The sequence below is a fragment of the Mya arenaria genome, chromosome 5 (assembly GCF_026914265.1).
Source record: "Mya arenaria isolate MELC-2E11 chromosome 5, ASM2691426v1".
NCBI classification, from domain to species: domain Eukaryota; kingdom Metazoa; phylum Mollusca; class Bivalvia; order Myida; family Myidae; genus Mya; species Mya arenaria.
In genome coordinates this window covers 41,306,941-41,332,242 of record NC_069126.1, presented here as the reverse complement: position 1 = coordinate 41,332,242, position 25,302 = coordinate 41,306,941, and the positions used below count along the sequence as shown (strand labels likewise).

Genomic DNA, 25,302 nt, shown 5'->3' with positions numbered 1-25,302 from the left:
TCTTGGAGCCCAGGCGTGGTTTCCCTTAGCGGCGTTAAACGCGTTTGTTATCTGAAAAAAGGGAGATAACCCGTTGGCAACATGGGCCAGAATGATCTAGTGGTATAGGTAAACGCCCTCTATTCATGAAGCCATAAGATCGAGTCCCAACTCGGCTCTAAAAGGACACCCGTATTGTCCCCAAGCAATAATCCAACAAGAGCGAGATTTATATCAGACTTCATAATCGAGCTAGTTTTCACGCACAAGTCCCTATATAAAACGTCCTGCCCTAACTGCATTTTATTTGAGTTTGACGACGGTGAGAAATGGCGAAAACTCAGAAATAGTAGTAATGAACCGAATGCTAAACTAAATTTTTCCCCCACAAACAGGAGGATAATTGAAAAAAAAATAGTTTCTCTGACCTAAATTTATCAAGGGACCATATTTACTCTTGTGTGCATCCATCCATCCAGTCCGTGGAGTTTAACCGTGTGAGCAAACTCGTGGACGAGAATATTGGCTTTGCCGTGGTAAGGGTCCGCGCTGTTACACAAAATGTTGTCATCAAGGATCCCGGTCCGCTGGCCGCCGGCTCCCGCCAGTTTGAAGTACTTCCGGCCGTCAAACGTACAGGACGTCCTACACTGCCCGGCACAACCTGCACGTGTTTCAGACATGCAATTCCTGACAGATTAAAAATACGTGAGTAACAATGTGAAATACAACGTGTTTACAACCAGTAGAAATCGAGTACAGTATTGTGGAAACAAGTCTATGTAAATTAGACTCGTGATTTTTAGCGATGAACCACCTTCAAAAAGTGGGCAGAGGGATTGCATACTCTCACACAAAATCACATTTAGTAAGGAGTATTAATAGACATTCTTGGTCATATCTAAAAACAATATAAAGGACATACACGTATGGTCTTGTTCACAGCATCCGGCCGGGTTGGCGACGCTGTAATACTCGGGGAAGATAGTTATATGCTCCCAGGATGTGAAAATACCGACAGTAGCATGGGAGGCAAGGCGGTTGAATGTGGTACTCGACATGTGACTCGTCATACGGTGGATTATTTCAGCCCCCTGGAGAAGAAGGATTAGTTGGTTGGTTAATGAATATTGTCTATTTATTGATGTGTTTGTTTATTGTTATTTGTTGGCTTATGTGTCGGCAGGATGAATGCATTCTTGATTTAATAAATGGATGTAAGAATGATTGATAAAAAAATAATTGAATAGTTGATTGATCAATAAATTGATTTGTTGATTGCACTATCCATAATTTTGCAGGATATTGGAGACTATAAGTAGCTTCCATGGTCGAGAGCGTAAGATAGCTTTACCCCAACCCGAGCGTATGGTGTTTTGCGGAAACGCGGTTAAAAAAACAAGATAAAGTTAAAATGTATTTTTTTGCTGGAACAATTTTGTGCGTACTAAAATAATTTGCGTATAGATATGTGTTAATTCAAGCTTGTCATGGACATGCGCGCAGTGATTCGGATTATGTAAATAGTCAGATCTTTCTTTAAATAGTTCTGAAGAGAGTGCAGCATTATTTCTTGAATGCGGCGTGAAAACATTTTTGTTGCCATTTGAAGCGAGAAATAATTAATTTTGATTTTAAGTATTGCCACAAGGCAAAGTTTCCTTGATGCTACCGACGACGGTCTTCAACAAGGGAGGTAATTGTATGATCACTTACTTTGGTCATGATATGTTGGTTTGTAAAATGAGGGAGTGAATGATTGTTCGAATGAGTAATGTATGACTGATTGACAGATTGCTTGGTTGATTGGTTACTTGATTGATTGATATATGAATAATCGAATTATTTCTTCACATAATATTGGACATAAACACTTTACTTCAGTCATACTGTATCTAAGGCATGGTCGCTGACATAGGTTGTGGCGTCCACCCTGATCCTGTAGCCCCCAGGGTCGTTATGGTTAATGGCATTCTTGCTCACGTACCGGGTCTTGTAAGAGGCACGCAACAGCCGTTGTAGGGAGGAATAATTGTCTGTCCTTAATTGGAGACACCAAACAAAAGCTTAAAAGTATTACAGTACACACACGTTTACTTTTGGGTGCAAGATAATGCATACGTTACTGAACGTTAATGCCAGCAAATTCATATTTCAACGAACTTTGTATAAATTATACATTACTAAGAAGTCCTCGTGTAAGTATATTCGTATGTTTTGCTCATTTCCAGTTCAACTGATGCTCTGTCTTATTTTCATAGCCACAAATTACTCTTACTTAAAAGGATACTATATAGAGGATACTTTTTTGTTTTCGAGTAAGGTAGTAGTAGAGTTTGTCTTTCACCACAGAAATTGAATAAACTATCGTTGAATGGTGCACAGTTTTCAGCATTTAATGGTGGGGTAAGATTTTCACATTGCATGTTGATTTTCTGGCCATTTTTTTGCCAGTGTCATAATTATGCAGAGTGATGGGGCTTTATGGGCGAGTGATTATTGAGGTCGGTTGTTGGCGAACTATTGATAAGATACTGAAACATTATTTGTGCTTTTCCACTGACATTGCAGAATAGAAAAGAAGTTCGTTTTAGCGGTTCCATGACCACCTGATTGAAGATTACGTGGTCTACTATCCTAATAAACTAAAATTTACACGACACCTTGTTATTGCATCGATTTGTATGCAAGTGACATGATAAATAGCGACATTACACTGAAAAACAATTATCCTTAATATTTTCACCGAGTGAGCACCAAGAGCTATATTTTACGAGTGGCGTACTCCACAATTCGCCATTTTTAGTCGGAGTCTCAGACTCTAAACGTTAGTGAATGTCAGGGGCGTAGCTAGGGCCTAAAACACTTGAAGGCCCGATTATTCTATGTGACTTTTGGGACTTTTATATGCACATTATACACACTCATTAGTAATTGTAATGATTACAATAAAAACAAGCAATACACCCTGCACGTACATGTAGTTTGATTAAACACCAAACTTGCCAGGGTAAAACAAATGTTCAAAGTGTTTGAGTAGCTATTAATTTTAAATGCATACTTGGGTTATTTAAATTTTGTCATTTTTCATAAAAGTTGTAGGCCCAAGGCTACAACGGCTATATGTAGCTACGGCACTGACTGTGGGCCCATTTATAATCGTCGCCAGAATGTGGTATACAACTTAAAGTTTCCCTAGTATCATCTTATCAACGAGTGTTCGACAAAATAGTAAGCTCATAAAATGAGTGCCACAAAATGAATTGAACTTTTGACAAATAAAATTAAATGAACTTTGCCTAACTGACCAAGTTTTGAAACAGATTTTGCATTATTGAAAAGTGACCTTACGATAAGTACGATGATAAGAAGGCCCCATGTATGCTTTTAAGTTTAAAACCATCATTTTCACTATGAATACTGATAAACTGCGGTGTGACCTAATGTGGACCTACAATAATTATAACTCTAGCATCATAAACACAATTAATAAGCTATTGATCTTTGCTTTCACTGATCTTTTGCACTGACCAACATTTATAATCAAACTATCGCCTTTTTATATATCATTTTAAAGAAAGGAAAAAGAATTCTGTTAATGTCAGAAAATAGATACATCAAGCCCACTAAAATATCGTTTGACAACAATATACATGTAGTTATGTCCGACATGGAGTCTTTAAAAAGGAAGTTAATGAAACATAATTTTATCGCGGTATTTAATATATTATTAATTAGTAGGTATATATTTTCTCATTTGTTTCAAATCATTTTTTTTAAATAATTAATTTAAATTTTCTTAAGTGGGATATCTATTAGTACAGTACACTGCCGTTTTAGTAGAATTTACTAAGTAGGTTTGTCACGTGAGTTTCTTCTTAAAGTAAGCCTGTATTGTAATTTTTGTCATTATAATTTTTAGATCAGTGGTCTTACTTTATCCTGAATAATTTTTACATTCAAAATATTTCGTATCTCTCAAGTTTTCAAAGAAGAACCTCAATTTTCGGGGCGAAAAGGTGTCCATTACCAGTAAATGTAACAGCTTAATAGGTATGTTTACGTAGAGGTGCTTACGAATTGAGTGGAATCACAACGCTGACGGGGTCCCACTCCAAGCCTTCTGGCACCGGCGGCGGAATACATCCAACATCTGCCCAAAACAATAACAACAACAGCAATGGTCATCATGTATTTTTGTGTGTAATAGACACATTATAGATAAGTTCAGTAAAATAGTTTCAACTCACCACTGAAAACAACAGCAACGAGAATGAGACCGAAACGTATTGTTGCCATCTTTGCGGTCGACACTCATTTAAAGACAGAAGTCTCAATCTGTTATTATTCTCATTTCGGTCACTGTGTACATTTGATATTGTGCTACTATTTGATCCTAAAGATAGTGACATAATCTTTGAACGTGACCTTTATGCACTTTGTGTGTCATGGAGTGTTATTCAAAAATTGCCAATACAGCATAATATCACGGACTTATAAAGCTGTGTGAAGTTAGCTAAACATACGACATTGGACATTATTATTAACCGACGCATTTACCTAGCACTGCGGAGCCACCTGAAAGGTAAAAACACGTCCCATTATCACAGCTATTACCGGTATTACCGGTATACCCCCAGACATGGGAGGCCGTGGTTACAAATGACTGGTGCATTATTGATAAAAAACTATATATATATATATATATATATATATATATATATACTCTATATGTTTACATTATGAAATCTACCTTTTCTCTCAAATATTTTTCTTTGGGCTTGTCCTTGTAGTAACCATTTGTATAACCATGATACAATCTGCCAGATTACCAGATCCGGACACCAAAAACCAAGGTACAGTCCATGGTAAAATTATGATGCAAACGGCCAGATTACCTGATCAAAGTATCAAGGTACAGACCATTGTATTACCTTGATGCAAACAGTCAAATTACCAGTACCGGCCTCCAAGTACCAAGGTATAGTCCACTATATTATCGCGCTGCATATAACCTGATTACCTAATCCAAGGACCCAAGTCCCAAAGTCCATGGCATTACATTGATGCAAACGGTCATATTACCAGACCCGGCCATTCAAGTACCAAGGTAGTCCATTATATCATCACGCTGCAAATACCCAGATTAGTAGATCTAAACACCCAACTTCCGAGGTACACTCCATGGTATTACATTGATGCAAAGAGTCAGATTACCAGATCCGGACACCGAAGGACCAAGAAACAAGTTATTGAAACTAAATACGAGCGTTTCGCGAGAGAGCATTATTTTAATTAAGTGCGTAATGGGTGAGGTAACTGATTCGAACCATGGTGTCAAGTACAACTTTCAAAAGCTAGCTTGGGTTATAGCTGAATAGCGCTGTAATTGATCCGCAGGCATAAATATTCAACAGTTCAGTCCCGCCTATTTTTAACCGGGCCGATATAGAAGTAAGTGTATGGGCGAAATGTATTGAGTTATGATCATGTTAACCGGTTTAACTGCATCCCTAGTCAATAGTGTTACTAACTGAACATCCAAGACGGTTACATAAAAACCGTTTCAATATTTTTATCATGACTTTTAATGATTATGGAACCTTTGTCTATTGCCCTGTGGAGTTGTTTGTCTCGTTCGATGAGTGCCAGTTTTGTCTTTTATCGGTGTGAATATTAATATAGATGCTGTTTAATCCTGGTGTCACTCATGAAGTTCATGTTGCATTAGTTTCCGTGATTAATCAAATGTTTTATTTCTTACGTGCATTGTTTTCCGAAGTTTTTCTTTACATTTCCGTTCATTAACCGCTTATTATAAAAACAGCGATAAACATGTTTCAGATGTCATCTTATTGTGTGGTTACATAAACTATTGTAAACATTTTGAAACAATGTCGACCTTCAGAGCATTATATTTCAATGAGACAGAGTGGAAACAAATCCTCCATTGATACAACTAGCTCGTGACTCTTGCCAGGCTACCACCATTCTTATTTCTGATGTCCGTTGATCATTGCATTGACGTACATTAACGCGCAGGTGAAATGGATAAGTGTTGTCGGTATATTTTGATGTCTGGATTTGGTAAGTTGTTCCGTTCTTTTTTTTCTTACAGCTGATGTAAGAGTAGTTGTGTCAATTTTAAAGTCGACGCGTGTTTCAGAACTAGGATTAGGATATTTGGTAATATTTGTGTAAGGTGTACAAATACTAGAACTTTATTGTAATAAGAGGTAGAAGTTGGACTTGATAACTTATTTTTAGAAGTCATCTTAGAACCTGAATGACTAACTAAAACAACAGTCGGACATGAAGGTCAAAAGGAAGGACGAGCTGAATGATGAGCTAGTTCAATATTACCCTTCAGCATCAATCTGTATAGAAACAATACTCAACAAGCCCGGCTTTGGCCTTGTGACATAATATTTTGTAAAAATAATAGTTGCCGTTTCAATTATTTTAATATAACGTTGGATTTCCAGTACTGAGCTTTGTTCAAATTCCAAACCCTCCCTACTCGTAGAGTGTAATTGCTTAATATAAAATACGTATATTATATTAATCTGCGTTGGTACATTGTGGTTCACAATCACTATTTCAGCTCTTTTAAGTTACATATGTTCTGCCAGAGAGCAGTATGGAACAATATCAGTGGTAGGGCCTGCGTTTGTGAACAGGGAAGTAACACTGAAAGCAACACCGTTCAGTCCTTGGGGGTGTGACGTAGTATGGAGATACTTAATGGAAAATGGCACACTATTACAAACAATAAAAGGGTCACATGTTATAACATATTCGGAGGATGGGTCATTCTTTCTGAAATGGTGGGCTTCAATTGAATACAACAGATCCGACTTCTACGCCGGATGTTCAACAAACACAACGATAAGAACACGCTTAATATCTTTAAATCTGAAAGGTAAATATTAAAGTCCATTCCAAGGTGAAAACCAATCTTGTAATTATACACACCAATCTATATTAATAGAAAGTGTGTGAGTTGATCTTTGTTTCTTCTTCGTTTGTTATTTGGATTTAATATTTAGAGCCTTCTTACATAAATGAATGTGTTTTTATTTTACTATTTGGCCTGTCCATGTGGTTCCTACTGTTTGTTTTCATCTTCAAAAATACAAAGCAAAAATGGTTTAGTTGTGATAATTAAGCTTATTTGTATTATAATTTATTTAGATATTGTTGGAAATTGTGGAGCTCTTTTCTTACTAAGCCCGGTTGTTCGGCGCGCGGACGTCAAACTTGGATATTTTCCGTCTGACTATTTTATACGGCTTCAAACAAAAACCAGACGAACATGGAAGAAAAACATCCATGACATACAGCTACAAGAAGGTTTTTGCGAAGAGGAAATGGTTTCTGAATATTTGTACATATTGACATTATTTAACTTCGAAGAAAGAGATGAAGGAACATATACTTTAAGTTGCAGTCAAGGTGGCAACACGGAATCTATGCAGCTTCATATTCAAGGTACATTGCTTTTACCCCTGCGAGTATTCTGACTTTTAATAAATGGTTTTGTTTTGGAAGAGCTTGGAATAAAAAGGAGTCATATAAGTACAAGAAGGATTATTAATGTTGCTAGGTAATAATCGCATGAGCAGCAAGTCATTTCAATATTTATTTCAGAGCCACCAAGTTATCCAGTTATCGGTCCAAAATCGGCTGACTTTAATACAACAGGATGCATATATGTTGATCAGGGCTCCGACTTGTATTGCAAAACTGAAAATGGAACAGAACCTGTACAAGTAGAACTTTTATTTGGCCATGATTTGTTTATTTTTGCTGAAAGCAAATGGAACAAAGGAGTGTACCGTTTCCAAAACGTTTCTCAACAAATGGATGGACTGTCGAGACGGAATGTGACATGCCTAGTTTCAAATGCAGCCACTGTAACGCCATACGAAGTACACGGCATTCTATGTAACGTAGGTAAGCTAGGTAGAGAATACTAGGTTAGTGCCGTGGATGGAGGAAGTTTATCTGACAAGGCGGAGGAATTCCGCAGCCGAGCCAGATAAACTTTCTTCATCCACGGCCCAGATCTACTATTCTATTTATCATGTTATATTTTGTATTTAAACACTATATTTAATCTTAAAAATATTTAGCTTTTTAAAAATAAGGGGGACAACTTTCTCCCCTGTTGACGTCAGCACACTCGGTCAAGTGCCCACACAATAGTTCTCAAAACTGTTATACTTTTTCAATATGCTTATAGTCAAAGTAATTGCATTTTAATACGTCAATATCAGTTCAAAAGCTTTTAAAAGTGCATAGACTTGGACCAGTTACAAAACATTATCTGATGATGTAACAATTATTTCGCAAGTCACAGAGTACACATGCCATGGTTCAAGATCACGAGTGTTTACAAACAATCGCCACATGTGAAATGGATTTAAATAATGTTGATAGTGTTGAATGTTCAGAATTGCACCGACAAAGAGATAACTCATTTATGTTTTAAGTGAGAATTTGTCATTCACCACATAAATGGAATTAACTATCGTTGAATGCTGCACTGTTTCAAGTATTTGCGGGTGTGGTAAGACTTTCACATCACATATAGATTTTCTGGTCGATTGTTTTGCCAGTATCCTTAGTATGCAGAGAGATGGGACTTTATGGGCGAATGATATTTGAAGTCGGTTGTTAGCGGACTGTCGATAAGATACTGAAACATTATTTGTGCTTTTCCTCTGACTTTTCATAAAAAAATCCGTTTTCGTGGTCACATGACCAACTGACTGTAGATAAAAAACAAGCGATCTACTATCCTAATAACTAAAATTTACACAGCACCTTGTTATTGGACCGATTTGTATGCAAGTGACAGGATAAAAGAAGCGACTAAGTGACAAGCTATGATACATTTTTTGTGGGTTTTCTTATTATTGAATCGAACATAATTTTCGATGTTGTTATCAGCATTTATTTAATTGCAGAGAATGGAAGCCAGCCCATACTTACTGTTCCTGAATTTCTTTTTGGAGAAAGCTCTTCACCAATATGTGAAGTGCGCAATGCTGTCCCTGCTCCGGCAATAGAACTACGCATTGGCGAAATTTTGCTAGCATATGTTCAACAAATCGATTTATTTAATGGATCTTCTCATACGTTTACTAGCACAGCAACGACGACAAAGACTAACAAACTGTGGAATGGAAAAGATATGTGCTGCACCAGGAAAAGCAAATACGATTTTGGTATTAAAAATGTTGCAGTATGCAAAACGATTAATATGAAATGTAAGTCTAATAGGATTGATTTCGAGTTTGAATACAGTGTTTAATTGTTAGAAGTTGTTGGCATTCCGTCTCTATTACTTTTGTCAAACATGCATTCGATGCAACTGAATAATATGTGCTTCTCAATAATCAAATACACCAAGACGGTCAATCGGTAAAATGCACCTACATTCGAATTGGTTATCAGTGTGTTATTATTAATTGCATGCTTAGCAGATGACGATATCAATGCACACTATTTAGTCTATAAGCTCGAATACTAATTACTACCAATCAGTATGAAGTAAGAGAATTCCCCTTTTAAAAGTAAGCTTTCGTATATCAAATGAATTTTAGTACATGTATCTGCCAACGGTCGTTTTAAATGACATAAGAAATGCACTAAGGTTTCAGACATCTGATATTACAAAACATTTATGAAATGCATTTTCTCTTTTTCCATTTCAGTTCCCCCTACTGGCATTTCGATGTCCGTAAACAAAACACATGACTACAACAACAATATTTCTGCATGTTTCCTACATGTGTCTTGTCAAACAAATGAATCAAATCCACCTTGCACGATTGAATGGTCAAGCGACAACAATAATTTGAGATACATTCAGAGAAACAACTGGTCGAATGGTGACAGTGAGGGTTACCGTTCATTTTCAAACGTACTTTACAAAATGACAAAAAACATGGCTGGGGGAACAATAACATGTTCAACAAGATGCGATCATTTCCCATCTCATTTCAATATAAATGACTCATTGTCTTTTAAAGGTACGTACTCAATTTTACTTATTTAATGACTTACACCACCAATCGTGACGTATTTCTCATGTACATTCATCTCCTAAAGGGGTCCGTCTTCCGCATCGTGCTTATGTATTATCATATTTGTTTTATTCAAAGTGTTTTCCCACTCCTAACATTAGTAATAACCAATCTATCTTTCAACGCGATAATTCCCTTTTTTCATGCTTTTTGTTTAAATATGGAGTTTAATCAGTGAAATACAGTAACAACAGTGAAAGGATCAACTTTGAGAATTTAATAACTTCTTTTAAAATCCATTGTAGTAGTTTCCCCTTGATCAAAACTAAACACGTTACTTTTGAATTAGAAAATTTTGCCCAAAAATAATTTGAAATTTAAGAACGTTGCATTAGTTTAACTAAAGAAATATTTGGGAATAAACACAGCTTACCGTTTATTAAAAAATATTGTTTTTTTCAAACGTTTTCTTGAACTTTGAAGCCTAATGTTCGAACATTTGCGTTCATACAAAATAAATCAAAGACGAAAACAACATCGTTCAAATATATTTTTGACCTGTTTGTCGTTGCAATACGTAAAACGAACTTCCCGAAATTAACACAACAATTAAAAGGTTAACTGATTAATTTTTTACCCCCCCCCCCCACAAGCCTCGAAGTTTAACAACTTAGCAGCATTGTCTTCACTCTTTACCTGGGAAACTACCTGTCTTCAAGCGAATCAGACTGGTCTTTTACAGTGAGGGGTGATTGAATACCTAGGTATCATAAAACAAACTCTAAAACTGAAAGTGTTTTACCCAATGATTATCTGCAATTGTTTTGCTAAAATTGTCGATGAACTTTTCGTAACGATTAGGAAATAGAAAATGAACAGCTACGTCATCAGCTTTAATTTTACGTGAAGGGCGTCCCACTGTAAGCGGCGTAGAAAGCAGCACTCCTTTCGAAAAAAAAACACACTAGTAAATCTCACAAAATTAGCATAAGAGAAACACCATTTCTTGACGACTTCAGCGTAAGATTGTATTTCATTTGACTCGTGATCATATTAAAAGCTATATGTTTACAGGTGGCTTCACCACTCGTGACAATATGTCACTTTTATGCCACTTGTGGAATAGAACACGATGTGACACTGAAACCAACAATATATATCATATATTTAATATTCAATATTTTATGAAAGCTTTCGTACATTCAAAAATCTATATTAAAACACAATTATGCCAATTGTGGTTTTAAATAACATTGGGAATCGATTTTGTATTCTGTCCTGATCGCATTCCTATATAATATATTGATAAACTGCAAAAGATTTTCTCATGTCTTTATGCCAATAGCCAATCAGAATACAATAAATAAAAATGATAATGTTTTTTCTTTAAAAAATGTAAAATAGGAACAGGAATACAATACAATTTATCTTTACATGTGTGATATTTACTGTTTTCTTATTACTGGGTTTAACCAGAATATAATACTGCATTTCAGGTGACCCGACATTGCATTTGAACACGACATCACCTATTAACTTATATCCGAATACTACAGTGACAGTCAAATGTTTTGTTGATGATTGCAATGTAAAAGGGCAATGGACGTTTCGATGGGAAACTGAAAATAAGACTGAAATAAAGACTTGTAAAAAAACAGAGGAATGCCTTTTGACACTGAATTATACGGGAGATGAAGTGATGACATACATTTGCAGCGCATGGAAATTAGAAGAGCTTCTGAGAAACTCCTTGACAGTTTTAAACTCATTGACAGAAGGTTTGTATTTAACGTTCAAATATACATTTTGCGAGATACCAAAACCAGGTGTCAATCATTTTGCCCCAATGTAACTGAAAGGATTTTTGTGCCTTATTTGCGCCTTATTTATTATTATTATTTTTGTTCCAGTTCAATAATTTGTTACTGTTCATTATCTTTTAACATTTATTTTAATTGATAGAGACAGTTTTTTGATAGCAATGTTAAAATCCACATGGTAAAGTTCTGTAGCTTCAGTTATTGTGATTTATTATATATCCAAATTGAAGACAACTGACAACGAAATGCAATATATTGTGAGGTTTTATGGTGCCACCACATTCCGCAGATAACATGAAGGTTCATGAAATAATTGAAATCACTTTTATTCACTGTGTTTAATAAGGTTACCTTAAGCAAAATACGTCACTGCATATGCTAATCTGAATGTAATTTATCCTAATCTGATTGTTGGTATTTTTTAATTGTGTTCATGAAGCTTACACAATTTATTTTCAACCTTAACAAGGTACGTTAGTTGGTATTATTTTGAATATAAGAAATATAATGCAATAAAAACAATAATAAATTGACCAAACAGAATAGTTACAGAACCAAACTTTCCAAACTGGAGTACTTGCACAGCAAATGTTATATTTCTGCAGAAGCACTAGTTATAATCCTAGAGTGGTATACGCCGGTCCTATACCCAGTATCGGAAACAATTGTAGTTTAATGACTAATATAATTTACTGTTCGTCTTTATAGAATGTTAAGATTTGTTTTCTCCAAACTCGGTATTTATTCTTCTTTGTTACTTTCTAACAATTTCTACACTACATTTCAGGTTGTCCGACTCTGTATTTGAACGCGACATCACCTGTTGATTTACATCCAAAAATGAAGTTGATCGTCAAATGTTTTGTTGATGACTGCCATGTAACAGGGCAATGGACGTTTCGATGGGAAGATGAAAATAAGACTGAAATAACGTCTTGTAAACAAACAAAGGAATGCCTGTTTACACTGAATTATACGGGAGATGAAGAGATGATATACATTTGTATCGCATGGAAATCAGACGAGCTTCTGAGCCTTTCATTGACAGTTTTAAACACAATAACAGAAGGTTCGTATATAATTATTGATATATACATTTTAAATGGCACCACACCAAAGCATCGCATCAATAGTTATATAGCAAATGGCACTTCAATTAAAATCTGAGCTGTACAATTTATCCTTTACTTTCTGTTACTTTTTCTATTTTTTATTAAATTTTAACATTCTTTCTGATTGTTAGAGAAAGACAATTCTTTGATATTAGTGGTAAAATCTACACAGTAGACTACTGAAACATCGGTTATTGTAATTGTTTATATCCAAATACGAGACAGTTGGAAACTAAATGTATCTTTTATGTATCGAATGCCAAGACAGTGAGATGTTTTACAGTCTTCTTCCCTCCGCAGATAACATCAAGGTCCAAGAAATAAATATGACAACTGCAATAACTGTGTTAAGTAAGATTGTCTTTAGTAAACACTGCATATGCAAATTTGAATGAAGTTTACCTAATTTGATCGTTGATATTTTCTTGATGGTGTATTATAAACATACACAATGTATTGTACCTTTTCAAGGTACGGTAGTTGGTATTACTTTTAATCCATGAAATTGCAATAAATACAATTATTCATGAACAAAACAATACAAATACAAAATCGTTCTTGCCAAGATGGAGTACTTGTCTAATTGCAGATGTAACAACCAACCCTGCACAAGATGTTACCCAACAGTGGTATACGCCGGTCATTTACGCCGTGTCGGGAACAATTGTAGTTTTAACACTAGCAACGCCTACCGGACTACTATGTTGGCGATGCAAACATCATGGTAATTGTGCAGGTTCTTTAATTGAACATTAGACTTTGAAAACAATATTAAATCGATGCATATTTTTTCCTCGGTCATTGGTCACAATAATTTATTAAGAAATACCATCTAATTAATTCATCAAAACAAAAGGTAAGGCATTTGTGATCGTCTGTTTCCCGATGACAATGTTTCACTCAGTAAATCTTAAGTGAACTCGTTTCCACTTATCTGTGACAGATAGGCATGCCAATTCAAGTCACCTCAAGTGTCCTCTTACAAATTTATATATAATTTGATTATATAAGTCTATCTAGGGACATATATGTATACTACCTCACTGCTGAAATGAGCACAACTTGTCTCTGCATTCGAACAACCTTAAATGAAGGGAAGAAAAAACTGTTTAAACGATATTGCAAAATAGATTTTCACTTTATTGATAATACAAAGCTACGGAAACTTGTTCAGCACGCAATACTTTTTCTGTAATCTCTTAATGGCACGAGGATCGAGGTGCAAAAATGCACAAACGTACACACACCTAACATGAATATAACGTTGATGTTGTTCAGTGAATCTTGGACCGATCATTAATGTATTTAGAAAAAAATGAGCTCCACATATTTGGTAAAAAATGGTAACATCGCTTAATTAAGCTTATCGTGTCCACTAAAAAGGAAATGCATGAATTATTGACGTTCACCAAAATTGAATTGACATTATGATGAGTGACAAAATGACGTCAAGTCTCTCGGAGTTTACAAACTTTTTTTTCTTTTCAATTCTTTGACACAGTTTATGAAACTCTTCTACGTCGAAGAAGAACTGCAGGCAAAGAGCGAAGTGCACATGTGTACGATGATGTTCAGTCTAATGTAGAGACAACTGCGCTTCACAATCTAGTAAGAGTTCTGTAAAGTATAACCATCAGAACAGCCTGTCTTCTTGACTAAGAACACTATATCGTTCTACCTCAGGGTTTTCGATTCAATTTCATATCGATGTTGCTATTCGTGTAATATTACGTTATTAAAAACGCTTAAATGATTGAACTTGCAATTGATTCTTGTATATAGCATGTATTGAAATCAATTTGACTTTGACCATGAATGACGTTTTACCATTGGTGTGGAGCGTTCACATGATCAGGGTGAGGTACACTCTATACACTTTTCTTAGGTGAAACCTTTACTGGCTTCATACAACACTTATATCATGATATCGTGTGGTTAGAAGCCACTGAAGCATGCATGCGATTGTGAGAGGTATTGTACATCCTCAGTAACCATCAGCGTAACTATTATATATATGGCAATTTTCTAAGATAAGACGATTTTGATTGTGCCATGTAATGATTTTTATTTATTAAAATCAGCTTTATTTATATTTAAAGAGAGGAGTGTCTGCACGAGCCATCGAGAACAAAGACGCACCACCACAATTGGATATGGAAGGTGACCAAGCCCGTTCAAACGAGACTGTCAGTCACTACGACTATGTGGATACCCCATCCGCTGACAGAGACCGTCGAACAGACGCACCAAATGAAAATTATATCCATGCTATATAACCGATTAAGCAACTTATCAAAATAATATTTATGGATACGGATTTGTGTGATTTGAAAATAATATAACCTTTATAATTTCGCTGATCCTTTCAAAGCCGTAATTTGATAATTTATTGTTAGTAAATGTATTGATATTGTTTTACGTTAGTATTCTGTTATGCACTTTTTGCTTGTTATACATTTAACACGTGTGCATTTATTTTTAGATAGCAATAAAAGGTGCAAATTATTTGTAAATCATTCTCAATTTCTGATTTGCTGCGTATTATTCAAACTATCTCCTTTATCTATCATCCCAATCATATGTTAACGTCAATTGTATTTATAGTATTTACCGAATCGCGTTTTAGCTTTTTACTCCAGGCGCTCAAATTTGAGCAAATTTCCCCAGTCATTTTGATAACTTGTGTTCCATAGAGTGGATTAGTGTCTAGTATGATTGAATCGTAACTTGGAGGAGTAACAACTGTTACTCCGTCTGTATTCATTCAATGAGATTGTTTGTATCTTGTCGTTGAGAACTTAAAGTTTGCTTTAAGTTTATATTTTGTTTAATTGCTTTATTGTTTTTAAGTTGGTGTAAGCTTTAACGGCATGACGGTTAAGGGTGAAATGTTTTGACAAGTTTAATGTTAAAATCTTGTAAACCGGTTTATCCCCATTCCAAAACCTACTCATCTGCTATTCATTGAATTTTTTTTATAACAAAGATGGGTAGTTGTAAATCCCTGTAACTATGAAATATGTGTTTATGCAAGTTGTGCACATTGTTGATTATTTCGTCAGACGTTGATCCTTTTACCTTTGACTGCTTTTGTCCATGTTGTTCACGTTTGTATTCAAATGGTGTAAATGATTAGCTTGATTACTAGATTCGATATCGCAACTACCGACCTGAAGCAAATTGACCACTATGAATATTATAACAAACATGTTATGAGTGTTTGTTTCCTTTTTGTATAACTATTAACAAGATTATGAAATAAATACATGTTTTGAGTGTTTGTTTCTTTGATGATCATTAAATAAGAACCAAATGCAATATAATATCGTGTTAAGACTATTCGTTGCTTTATTGTGTATAAAATAACACTGTTTTTGTTGGTGTTTGCAATTATCTTACGAAAAGTATGAGTTATAAAAAAAATTAATACATGATTTTTTGTCAAACTGATCATTATAGCATAACTATTTTCTGAAAATCGAAGGAAGGTCATATGTTGTGGGTACATTTTATTGAGTTCTTTACTGTTAGTAATGCAATTAAAAACATTCAAACATATTTATTGTCCGACATTATTGACTCAACTTGATCATTATGCTTTATGCATGAATATATAAACGCTGATTACGGCGCGCATATCAGTTTCCGGAGCGAGTCGTGGATTCTGTCACTTTCATTTGGCGATGATTGAGTCAATCCAATCAATGCGTTTTTAAATGCAATCATTATTGTATGATTACATGTGGCTAAACGAATTCGTTCGATCGCCGGTATACTAAGCATACACACGCACGCACACACGAACAAACACACGCACGCACATACAAACGGCGGAACTAACTAAGTATGTTCACAATTAACTGGACATGTTATGTTGGTTTGGAAGTACATTTACATATCAGCCATATCATTAATAATAAGAACACCTTTATACAATTTAGTTGACTATGATAAAATTACTCGTAAGAAAACATGATAAACGTGTATTAGAAGTAGGTCTGACCGGTACGAAATGGTCTGAAAATGCAATCAGCTAAACACACAACTGTGACATTATGCTAAAAGAGGTCGGGTGGATCAGAACAATGTGATCAAGTAATATACAGCTTAGTTATATATATATGTTTAAACTAAACTAACTAAGGTAATGTGGCATGCCTTATAGATCCAAACAAGGGCACAACTATTACTTTTAAGTTCATTGTCAGAGGGTCTGGTTTAAGTTTTTTTTCCTGTTGCAAAAATATACGTATCGACTGTCTGTCAATGGGAACTTGTATAATTAATATTAAAGTAACGTGAAACGTATTGTTGAACAGAAAATATGAATAGACAGAGAGTCCAGCACTTCAGCTGAACAATTGTGAATCGAATAGAGAAACAATACTTATCTTCCTCCATGAAGAAATGAAGGACTGTCGGTCTCTTTTTTCTGTAATGTTAATTATCCGTTGTAAAGAAATGTTAAACATGTTCAAACAAACTACAGCAGTCATATTCATCAGGATAAATAATATTTGATGCTCGAGCAATGCTACCACCATGGATAATAAAGGGTGTTCGATTTGCCGTGCGATTAACTGGTACGTAAGTTACATGACAATTGTTCGTTTTTGGTTTAAACTTCAGTAAGTGTTATTACTACAACACTTTCTTTTACTGCTACTTCTTCTGCTACTGAGGTCTGTTCTGCTGGAGCAGGTGCTGCTACTACTATTGCTACTACTGCTACTTCTACAACAATATCTGCTACTACTACAAACAAAATGCCAAAACACGAAAGTGCAAATTTTTTATTGTTCACATTGTATGCTTGAGCAGACTTTTTATGTCACATTCACCATTGACCAATTTCCTGCTAAATACCATCAGTATTTTATTGTACATTTTCTTTTCAATAACTATACCAAAACAACATATCTGGCGTTAATTGATAATACTGAGATCATCCTTGGTGTTTCATGACTTAAAAAGATGATTGACGTGATTTCCATAAAATTATCATATCGCTTTCTATTTGATCAATATAAATAAGATATTAATCTTGATCACTCTGCTATTCATTGATGCACAATATCTTTCATATTTAGCAATTATAATAACAGTCCAGCTTTCTTATTTGACCATTGTATTTTAGCTGCTCATAAAAATTTCCTTTTAATAGCTGAAACCAATCAACTATAGTCCGGTAACGAATCTTTGACATGCATAATATGCTGTTTGTACAATAGTTATGGAATATTAGTGAAATTCTAACCACATTTGAAGATGATGCGAACCTGTCAATGTTCTAAACCAAGTGTACTACAAAATAAGGCAGACATTTTTCAACTATTGAACACAACATTTTAGTCATCGACGTTAGCAATCGTTAATAAAGTAGCAACGTGATATTCTATTTTAAATATGAGTCAAAATATTCTTTACACTACGACGGTTTAAGGAGTAAACATTTTAATAATACAGACAATGACAACGCGTTATACCTATTAGATTATAACACTCATTGCAAGAAGTGGAATAGCCTATCGGCGTCCAGTAAGTACCACAATTAATTGCTAAGGTTTTTAAATGTAATTCATAATTGAATACAATGCCATATCGTCTGATAGATACTAAATGAAGCAACATCAGAATGAATGGCAGTTATCTTAGAGTTTTTCGGCAAAGCTCTTATGGATTAAGTTGCAACTAAAACTGATCGCTACTCAAATTTATCCATAATTTCAGTTTTACGAGTCAGATACTTTTATCAAGAATGTTATGTGTACTCGCAATCTTTTTGCACTTTTTTCATTTACTATTTTTTTTTCAGCTTTGTTCGGGCTGATCTGTGTAGCAAGGAAGCACTACGGAACCATATCAGTGGTAGGGCCAGCGTTTTTGAACAGGGAGGTTACTTTGAAAGCAACACCCTCTTACCCATGGGGATGCGAGGTTGAATGGAAATACATAATGGAAGGCAGCACATATTTTCAAACAATGAACGGGACAAACGTTAAAAGATATTCGGAGGATGGGTCCTTCTTTTTGAAATGGAAAGCTTCTATTGAATACAACAGATCTGACTTTTACGCCGGATGTTCAACAAACACAACAATAGTATCAAGCTTAATAGCTTTAAATGTGAAAGGTTAATATCGGCGTCCACTCAAACATGTAAACCAAATATGTATTGATACACACTAACTGATATGGGTATAAAGAATGTGATTGGTCTTCTCTGTTTGGTATTTGGATTTTATTCTTTAAAGCCTCCTAACATAAATGAGCGTGTTTTTTTTTCAATTTACTATAAGGCTTGTCCATGTTTTTTTAATGAATACAAAGCAAAAACATGGTTTTAATGTGATAATCCCGCTTATTTACAGAAATTGTTGGACAGTGTGGAGCCCTCGTGATTCTAAGCCCGGTTGTTCGTGGCGGGGACGTTAAACTAGGATATTTTCCATCTGACTATTCTATACAGCAAATAAACACTACACGAACATGGAAGACAAATATCCAGGACATAGAGCTACGAAAAGGTTCTTACGATGAGGAAATTGTTTCTGAATATTTGTACATATTGACTATATTTAACTTAGAAGACAGAGATGAAGGAACGTATACTTTATATTGTTATTCAGGTGGCCACACGGATTCTGTGCAGCTTCATATTCCAGGTACATTGCTTTTAATTCACCGAGCATTCTGACTTTTAAATATTGGTTTTGTTTTGATATGTTAGCTCGGAATAAAAAGGAATCGTATAAGTACAAAAAGGATAATGATGTCTACAGATAATAAATACATGAGCAGCAACGTGATTAATCTTCAGTTTTCATGGGTAATTGTTATTTCAAGTAATATAAATGATTTGTTTCAGAGCCACCGAGTTACCCAATCCTCGGTCCAAAAATCGCTGACTTTAATACAACAAAATGTATTTATGTTTATGAAGATTCCGACATATATTGCCAGACTGAAAATGGAACAGAACCTGTACAAGTGGCGCTTTTACTGGGACAGGATTTATTTGTTCTTGCTGAAAGCGAACAGAACAATGGGTTTTATCTATTCAGTAACGTTCATCAACACATGGCAGGACTGTCGAATCGGAATGTGACATGTCAGGTTTCTAATGCAGCCATTGAAACACCTTACGAAGTGCAAGACATTCTATGTAACGTAGGTAAGCAAGTAGAATAAACATAATGTATATGATTCGTAATTTTGTGGAGATAAATATTGTTGGATCGTGTATAATATAGGATGTTATAAAATCATTGTTTTAATTCCAGAGAAAGGTAGCCAACCCGATCAAACAGTTCCTGAATATCTTGATGGTGCAAACTCTTCAACAACATGTGAAGTGCGGAATGCTTTCCCAGCTCCGGTAAGAGATATACATATTGGCAATGTTTTGCTATCTGATGTTCAACAAACTGATTTATTTAATGGATCTTCTCATACTTATGCAAGCACAGCTAAGGTGACAAAGACTCACAAACTGTGGAATGGAAAAGAAATGTGCTGCACAAGGAAAAGTATTGACGACTTTGGAATAGCAGATCATTCCATATGCAATAACATCAGTATCAAATGTAAGTTTCACTAGCGTATTTATTGTATAAAATGTGCGTACTTGATGACGTTAAAACTGGAAATTGAGATAAGGCCTAACACACTTGATATACCTATCCTTCTCGTGGTAAATGTTTGTAGCATGGGAAGATACATAATTTATTATTTGTTATTTTCTTAGCGTTTCTGAAGTGTAAACAAAAAAGTTATATAAAGGTTTTTCGTGTTCTGCTTTCAGATCCGCCTTCGGACATTTCGATGTCGGTGAGCAAAAAACCCGAATATAGCGACAGTGTTTCTGCCTATTTCATGAACCTTTCTTGTGAAACGAATGAATCAAATCCGCCTTGCGTCATTGAATGGGCAAGCAACAGAGATGATTTAAGATATATTAATAGTGGCAATTGGACTTATGGTGAACATGGGAGTTTTGTTTCCAATGTAATTTACAAAGTGACTAAAGACATGGTTGGGGGAATCATCACATGTTCCACTAGATGCAATCATTTTTCATCTCATTTAACCGAAAATTATGTTGTATCCTTTTCAGGTACGTACTCGATCTTATTTATGTTGTCGACGTTCGGCCACACTATCGATTAAACCGAGACTCCTATCTCCATACTTATGATGCATTTGTTTTGCTGAAAACTCTGTCTTTCAGAATGTATTTTTATATTACACTAATTGGTATACATAGCATTTTACCCATTTACCTAACAGGAAGTAGTAGATATCTCATTAAGTGTAATTATAGGTTATCTTACATTGTTCTATACAATACGGATATATATATTTGGACCAGTACACAGCTTGGAAAGTCATATTGGACGAGCCGCTAGGCGAGTCTTCTATAGATTTCCAAGCTGTATTTGAGTCCAAGTATATTCCGTTTTGTACAGAACAATGTTAAATTATCTATAATTCATTTAACCGTGACTGCTAGTTTCATGATATTTCTTCTTACAAAGATATACTTCTTTCGGAATGTACTTATATATTGTTGTATCTTTCATAAGAATTACATGTGTACTCACTTCTTATATGAATTTAATTAAATACATATGAAATGTATGATTACTTTTTTTTCTACACTAGGTATTTATGTTACGTTTTTACTCTCTTAACAATTTTCACAATACATTTCAGGTGATCCAACTCTGTATTTGAACATGACATCATCTGTTGAATTATATCCGAAGAATACACTGACCGTTAAATGTCGTGTTTATGACTGCAATGCTAAAGAGAAATGGACGCTTCGCTGGGAAGCAGAAAATAACACTGAAATAAAGACCTGTTAACACTGAATTATACGGGAGATGGCGAAAATACATACGTTTGCAGGGCATGGAATTCAGAGGAGTTTCTGAGAAATTCATTGACAGTTTTTAACTCAGTGACACAGGGTTTGTATAAAACAATTTAAATATGCATTTTAAATGATACTTAAACCAGCAAACAATCAATCAATCAGACACCGATGTCAACTGAACAGTTTCTTTCCTTATTTTGTATTTTATTCTTTGATATTTTTTAGCATTCGATTTCATTGAGAGAGACAGTTGTACGGTATTAGTGGTAAGATCCATACAGTTAACGTATGTAGCCTCGGATTTATCAATTTATTTTTCCAAATACGAGACATTTGATAATAAAATGTCTCTTACGAATGAAAATATATTGAGATGTTTAACGTTGCCACTGCAATGATAACGTGAAGGTTCATGAGAGGGATCACTGATTTTATTGCGTTAATAAAATTGTCTTAAGCAAACTACAACACTGCATATGCAAATTTGAATGAAGTTCAACCTTATCTGAATGTTGGTATTTCTCTCATTGTGTGCATGAAACAGGCAAATATTATCTAATTGCAGAAGCAACAACCAACCCTGTACTAGTTGTGTCCAAAATGTTGCATATATCGGTCCTTTACGCCGTGTCGGGAACAGTTAAATTTTTACTTGTAACAACGTTTACAGTGCTTCTATGTAGGCGATGCAAACATCATGGTAATTGTGCAAATACTCTAAATTGAAAATGAGAAAACTAAGTATGTTCTATCTATGCATAACTGGATTACTGATCAGAATTTAAATTATCTGTTGACACATCCAGATATTCTGCTTCAAACTCAAGGTAAGCTACTTGTGAACGTCGATTACCCTGTTGACAATGTTTTACTCAGTTAACCAAAGGTAGATTAATGTAAACGTATCTGTGACAGAAGACGTGCCTTTGGTAATCAAGTGCCAACTTTGAAAAACTTAAAATTTTGATCATGTTAGTATATCTAGGGACGTTAATCGTGTGGTACCTCACTGATAAAATCAGCACAACTTATCTATGCATACGAAAAATCATATTTGAAGCTTGAGACAGTACAACGAGTTTGAATATATATTTCGGGTTCATCAGAATATCACTAGATGAAATGGAATCGAAACATTGCAAAACCAGTGTCAGTAAATCGATAATTTAATGGAAGCTGCAGAAACATGTTCAGCACCTAAAACATATACTGTAAAATTTTGAAGTGCATAAGGATCGAAAGTAAATATATATCTGCACATTCATAAACCTTACATAAATATAACGTTAATGTATATCGATGAATCTTGGATCGATCATGAATGAAATAAGAGAAATGAGATAGAGTATTTACATATGTTTTAATATCAAACTTGAATATTGGTGGCATCGGTTAATTTCGTATATCTTGTCCACCAATAAGGAAATATATGAATAGTTGACGTTCAAATGAGTGCAATGGCATCGCAATGATTAAAAAAACGTCATCGTGTCTTTCCAAATTTACATTTTATTCTGTTTTTAATCCGAAGAAGTCTGTTACATCATGATTAATGACAATATTGATATATTTGACACAGCTTATGAAACGCTTATACGCCTAAGGAGACCAGCAGTAAGAAAGCGAAGTACACATGTGTACGATGATGTTCAGTCTAATATTGAGACAACTGCACTTCACAATCTGGTAAGTTTTCTATTATAATCATCAATTTTAAAATGTTCCATACCAAACAATCATATATTGTTTCACCTCATTTGTTTTTCGATGTTGCTAGCCGTGTAAGATAACGTTTGAACAAAACAACAGTTAAATGCTTGAAATTTTAATTCAATGATGTAGAGCGGTGAGGAACACTCCATACTCTGTTTGTAGATGAAACCTTCAGAGGTTTCATACCACTCGAGATCAAGTCGGTTTCATACAACCCTTGTGGTATCGTGTTGTAAGAAGCCTCTGAGAGTAGCATGTGCTTGTGCAAGGTATTCTATATCCTCAGCTACAATCAGCGTACTACTCGTATATATGGCAAATTGATAATTAAACACCTAAAATACTTGATAATCTGATTTCTAAAATTACTAAACAAGAATTACTAAATTTGAAAGTTATGTTTTTTTTTTGTTTAATGAATATAATATTTATTAAATTAAGCACTATTTACATTTGAAGACAAGAGTCTCTGCAAGTGCAATCGAGAACAAAGACGCACCACAACTATGTGATATGGAAGGAAACCCAGTCCGTTCAAACGAGTGTGTAAACTCTTACGACTATGTGGATACCCCATCCGCCCAAAGTAACCGTCGGACAAACGTACCGGAAGCGAATTATATACATCCAATATAACCGAATTAGTTACTGATCAAACAATTTACGATGTAGATGGATTTGTGTCATTTTGAAATCATATTATCATCATAATTTCGCTAACCGTTTCAAGGCAGTACATTGAACGTTTTTTTATTAAAAAATGTATTGGTATTGGTATTAAGTGAGTGTTTTTAATATGTACTTCTTGCTTGTAATATATTGACCTATTTTATATTTGATAACAACTAAAAAGTACGTTGAAATCATTTGTAAATTATTTGCTATTTTCGAATCGTTGCGTATCATTCATTCTTTATTTATCAGCCCATTATAAAATACGTTAATCTGTCAATGTTATTTATAGTGTTTACCGAAAACGCAGTTTAGCTTTCTACTCCAGGCACTTAAATTTGGGCAAAAATCCTCAATGCTTTAGAAGAGGGCATTGGTGTCTAGTCTGGTTGAACCGTACCTTTGAGCAGTAACCAATGTTACCCCGTCTGTATTCATTTAAAGCAACTGTTTGTATCTGTTCGTTAAGTACTAAAAAGGTGCAATAATTTTGAATGTTTTAATAGGCCTATATGTTTAATTGTGCATTGTTTGGACAATGTTTGATGTTGAGATCTAGGAACTCGGGTAACCCCTTTTCGAAAGGTAACGCAGGTTTTTGCTGTCATTCGCTGAATATTTTTATAAGCGATAAATTGGTATTGATAATACACTGGAACTAATATGTATATCCTTGTTGTATTTTGTATACATGAATGATTGTTTATAAGGACTTTGATTCGTTTACCTTATACCATAAACAGTTCATAAATGTTTGGCTGTTGTGCTCGTCCATGTAGTTCACGTTTTGTATAATCATTGTGTAAATGATTTAACGATAACCATATCTGTAATCCCAACAACCAACGTGAAGCAAAATGACCACTATGAATATAATAACAAACATGTTATGAGTGCTTGTTTCATTTTTGTTTATAAAATAACAAATGAATGAAATACAAAACGAGCTATGAGTGTTTACTTATTTGATATTTATAAAATAACAAACAAATGAAATAACAAATTTGTAATGAATGTTTTTTGTTTTTGTTTGTATAAATAACACTGTTTATTTTGCTGTTTGTAATTCTTCCTGTACAATTAGAAGTCAA

The 25,302-nt window shown here is 34.6% G+C and overlaps 3 protein-coding genes across 6 annotated transcripts; 2 read left to right on the top strand and 1 right to left on the bottom strand.

Moving 5' to 3' along the window:
- On the bottom strand, positions 1-4,305 carry LOC128235698 (uncharacterized; the record flags this gene model as incomplete). Its single annotated transcript, XM_052950500.1, has 6 exons — positions 4,230-4,305; positions 4,057-4,132; positions 1,870-2,020; positions 905-1,073; positions 435-643; positions 1-51 (listed from the first exon to the last, which is right to left on the bottom strand). Coding segments are annotated over exons 1-6 (705 nt in total), but the record flags the coding sequence as incomplete, so codon positions are not given.
- Positions 4,306-6,800: 2,495 nt separating this feature from the next.
- LOC128234702 (uncharacterized) lies at positions 6,801-15,233 on the top strand. Its single transcript, XM_052949119.1, has 10 exons — positions 6,801-6,901; positions 7,174-7,470; positions 7,630-7,935; positions 8,952-9,254; positions 9,702-10,019; positions 11,510-11,791; positions 12,621-12,902; positions 13,535-13,669; positions 14,447-14,553; positions 15,045-15,233. The coding sequence occupies exons 2-10, from the start codon at positions 7,350-7,352 to the stop codon at positions 15,219-15,221; spliced, it is 2,031 nt and encodes a 676-aa protein (XP_052805079.1). The 5' UTR covers positions 6,801-6,901; positions 7,174-7,349; the 3' UTR covers positions 15,222-15,233.
- A 2,162-nt stretch (positions 15,234-17,395) lies between these two features.
- Positions 17,396-25,067, top strand: LOC128234704 (uncharacterized). Of its 4 annotated transcripts, XM_052949124.1 has the most exons (11): positions 17,396-17,528; positions 18,761-19,078; positions 19,317-19,472; positions 19,575-19,610; positions 19,814-20,119; positions 20,229-20,531; positions 20,750-21,061; positions 21,661-21,920; positions 22,392-22,526; positions 23,406-23,512; positions 23,999-25,067. In XM_052949124.1, the coding sequence occupies exons 1-8, from the start codon at positions 17,477-17,479 to the stop codon at positions 21,813-21,815; spliced, it is 1,638 nt and encodes a 545-aa protein (XP_052805084.1). In that variant the 5' UTR covers positions 17,396-17,476; the 3' UTR covers positions 21,816-21,920; positions 22,392-22,526; positions 23,406-23,512; positions 23,999-25,067. The 4 variants fall into 4 exon arrangements, with proteins under 4 accessions (XP_052805084.1, XP_052805081.1, XP_052805082.1 ...); XM_052949121.1 differs by having other exon boundaries at positions 19,317-19,610; XM_052949122.1 differs by lacking the exons at positions 23,406-23,512; positions 23,999-25,067 and having other exon boundaries at positions 19,317-19,610; positions 22,392-22,741.
- The last annotated feature ends 235 nt before the right edge of the window (positions 25,068-25,302 follow it).

Excerpts from the sequence above, each read along its gene's own strand:
- LOC128234704 (XM_052949121.1), top strand. The coding sequence starts at position 17,477 with ATGCTACCACCATGGATAATAAAGGGTGTTCGATTTGCCGTGCGATTA. Across the intron at positions 17,529-18,760 it reads ATTTGCCGTGCGATTAACTG|CTTTGTTCGGGCTGATCTGT; the intron begins GTACGTAAGTTA and ends TTTTTTTTTCAG. Across the intron at positions 20,120-20,228 it reads AGACATTCTATGTAACGTAG|AGAAAGGTAGCCAACCCGAT; the intron begins GTAAGCAAGTAG and ends TTTTAATTCCAG.
- LOC128234702 (XM_052949119.1), top strand. The coding sequence starts at position 7,350 with ATGGTTTCTGAATATTTGTACATATTGACATTATTTAACTTCGAAGAA. Across the intron at positions 9,255-9,701 it reads CAAAACGATTAATATGAAAT|TTCCCCCTACTGGCATTTCG; the intron begins GTAAGTCTAATA and ends TTTCCATTTCAG. Across the intron at positions 10,020-11,509 it reads TGACTCATTGTCTTTTAAAG|GTGACCCGACATTGCATTTG; the intron begins GTACGTACTCAA and ends ACTGCATTTCAG.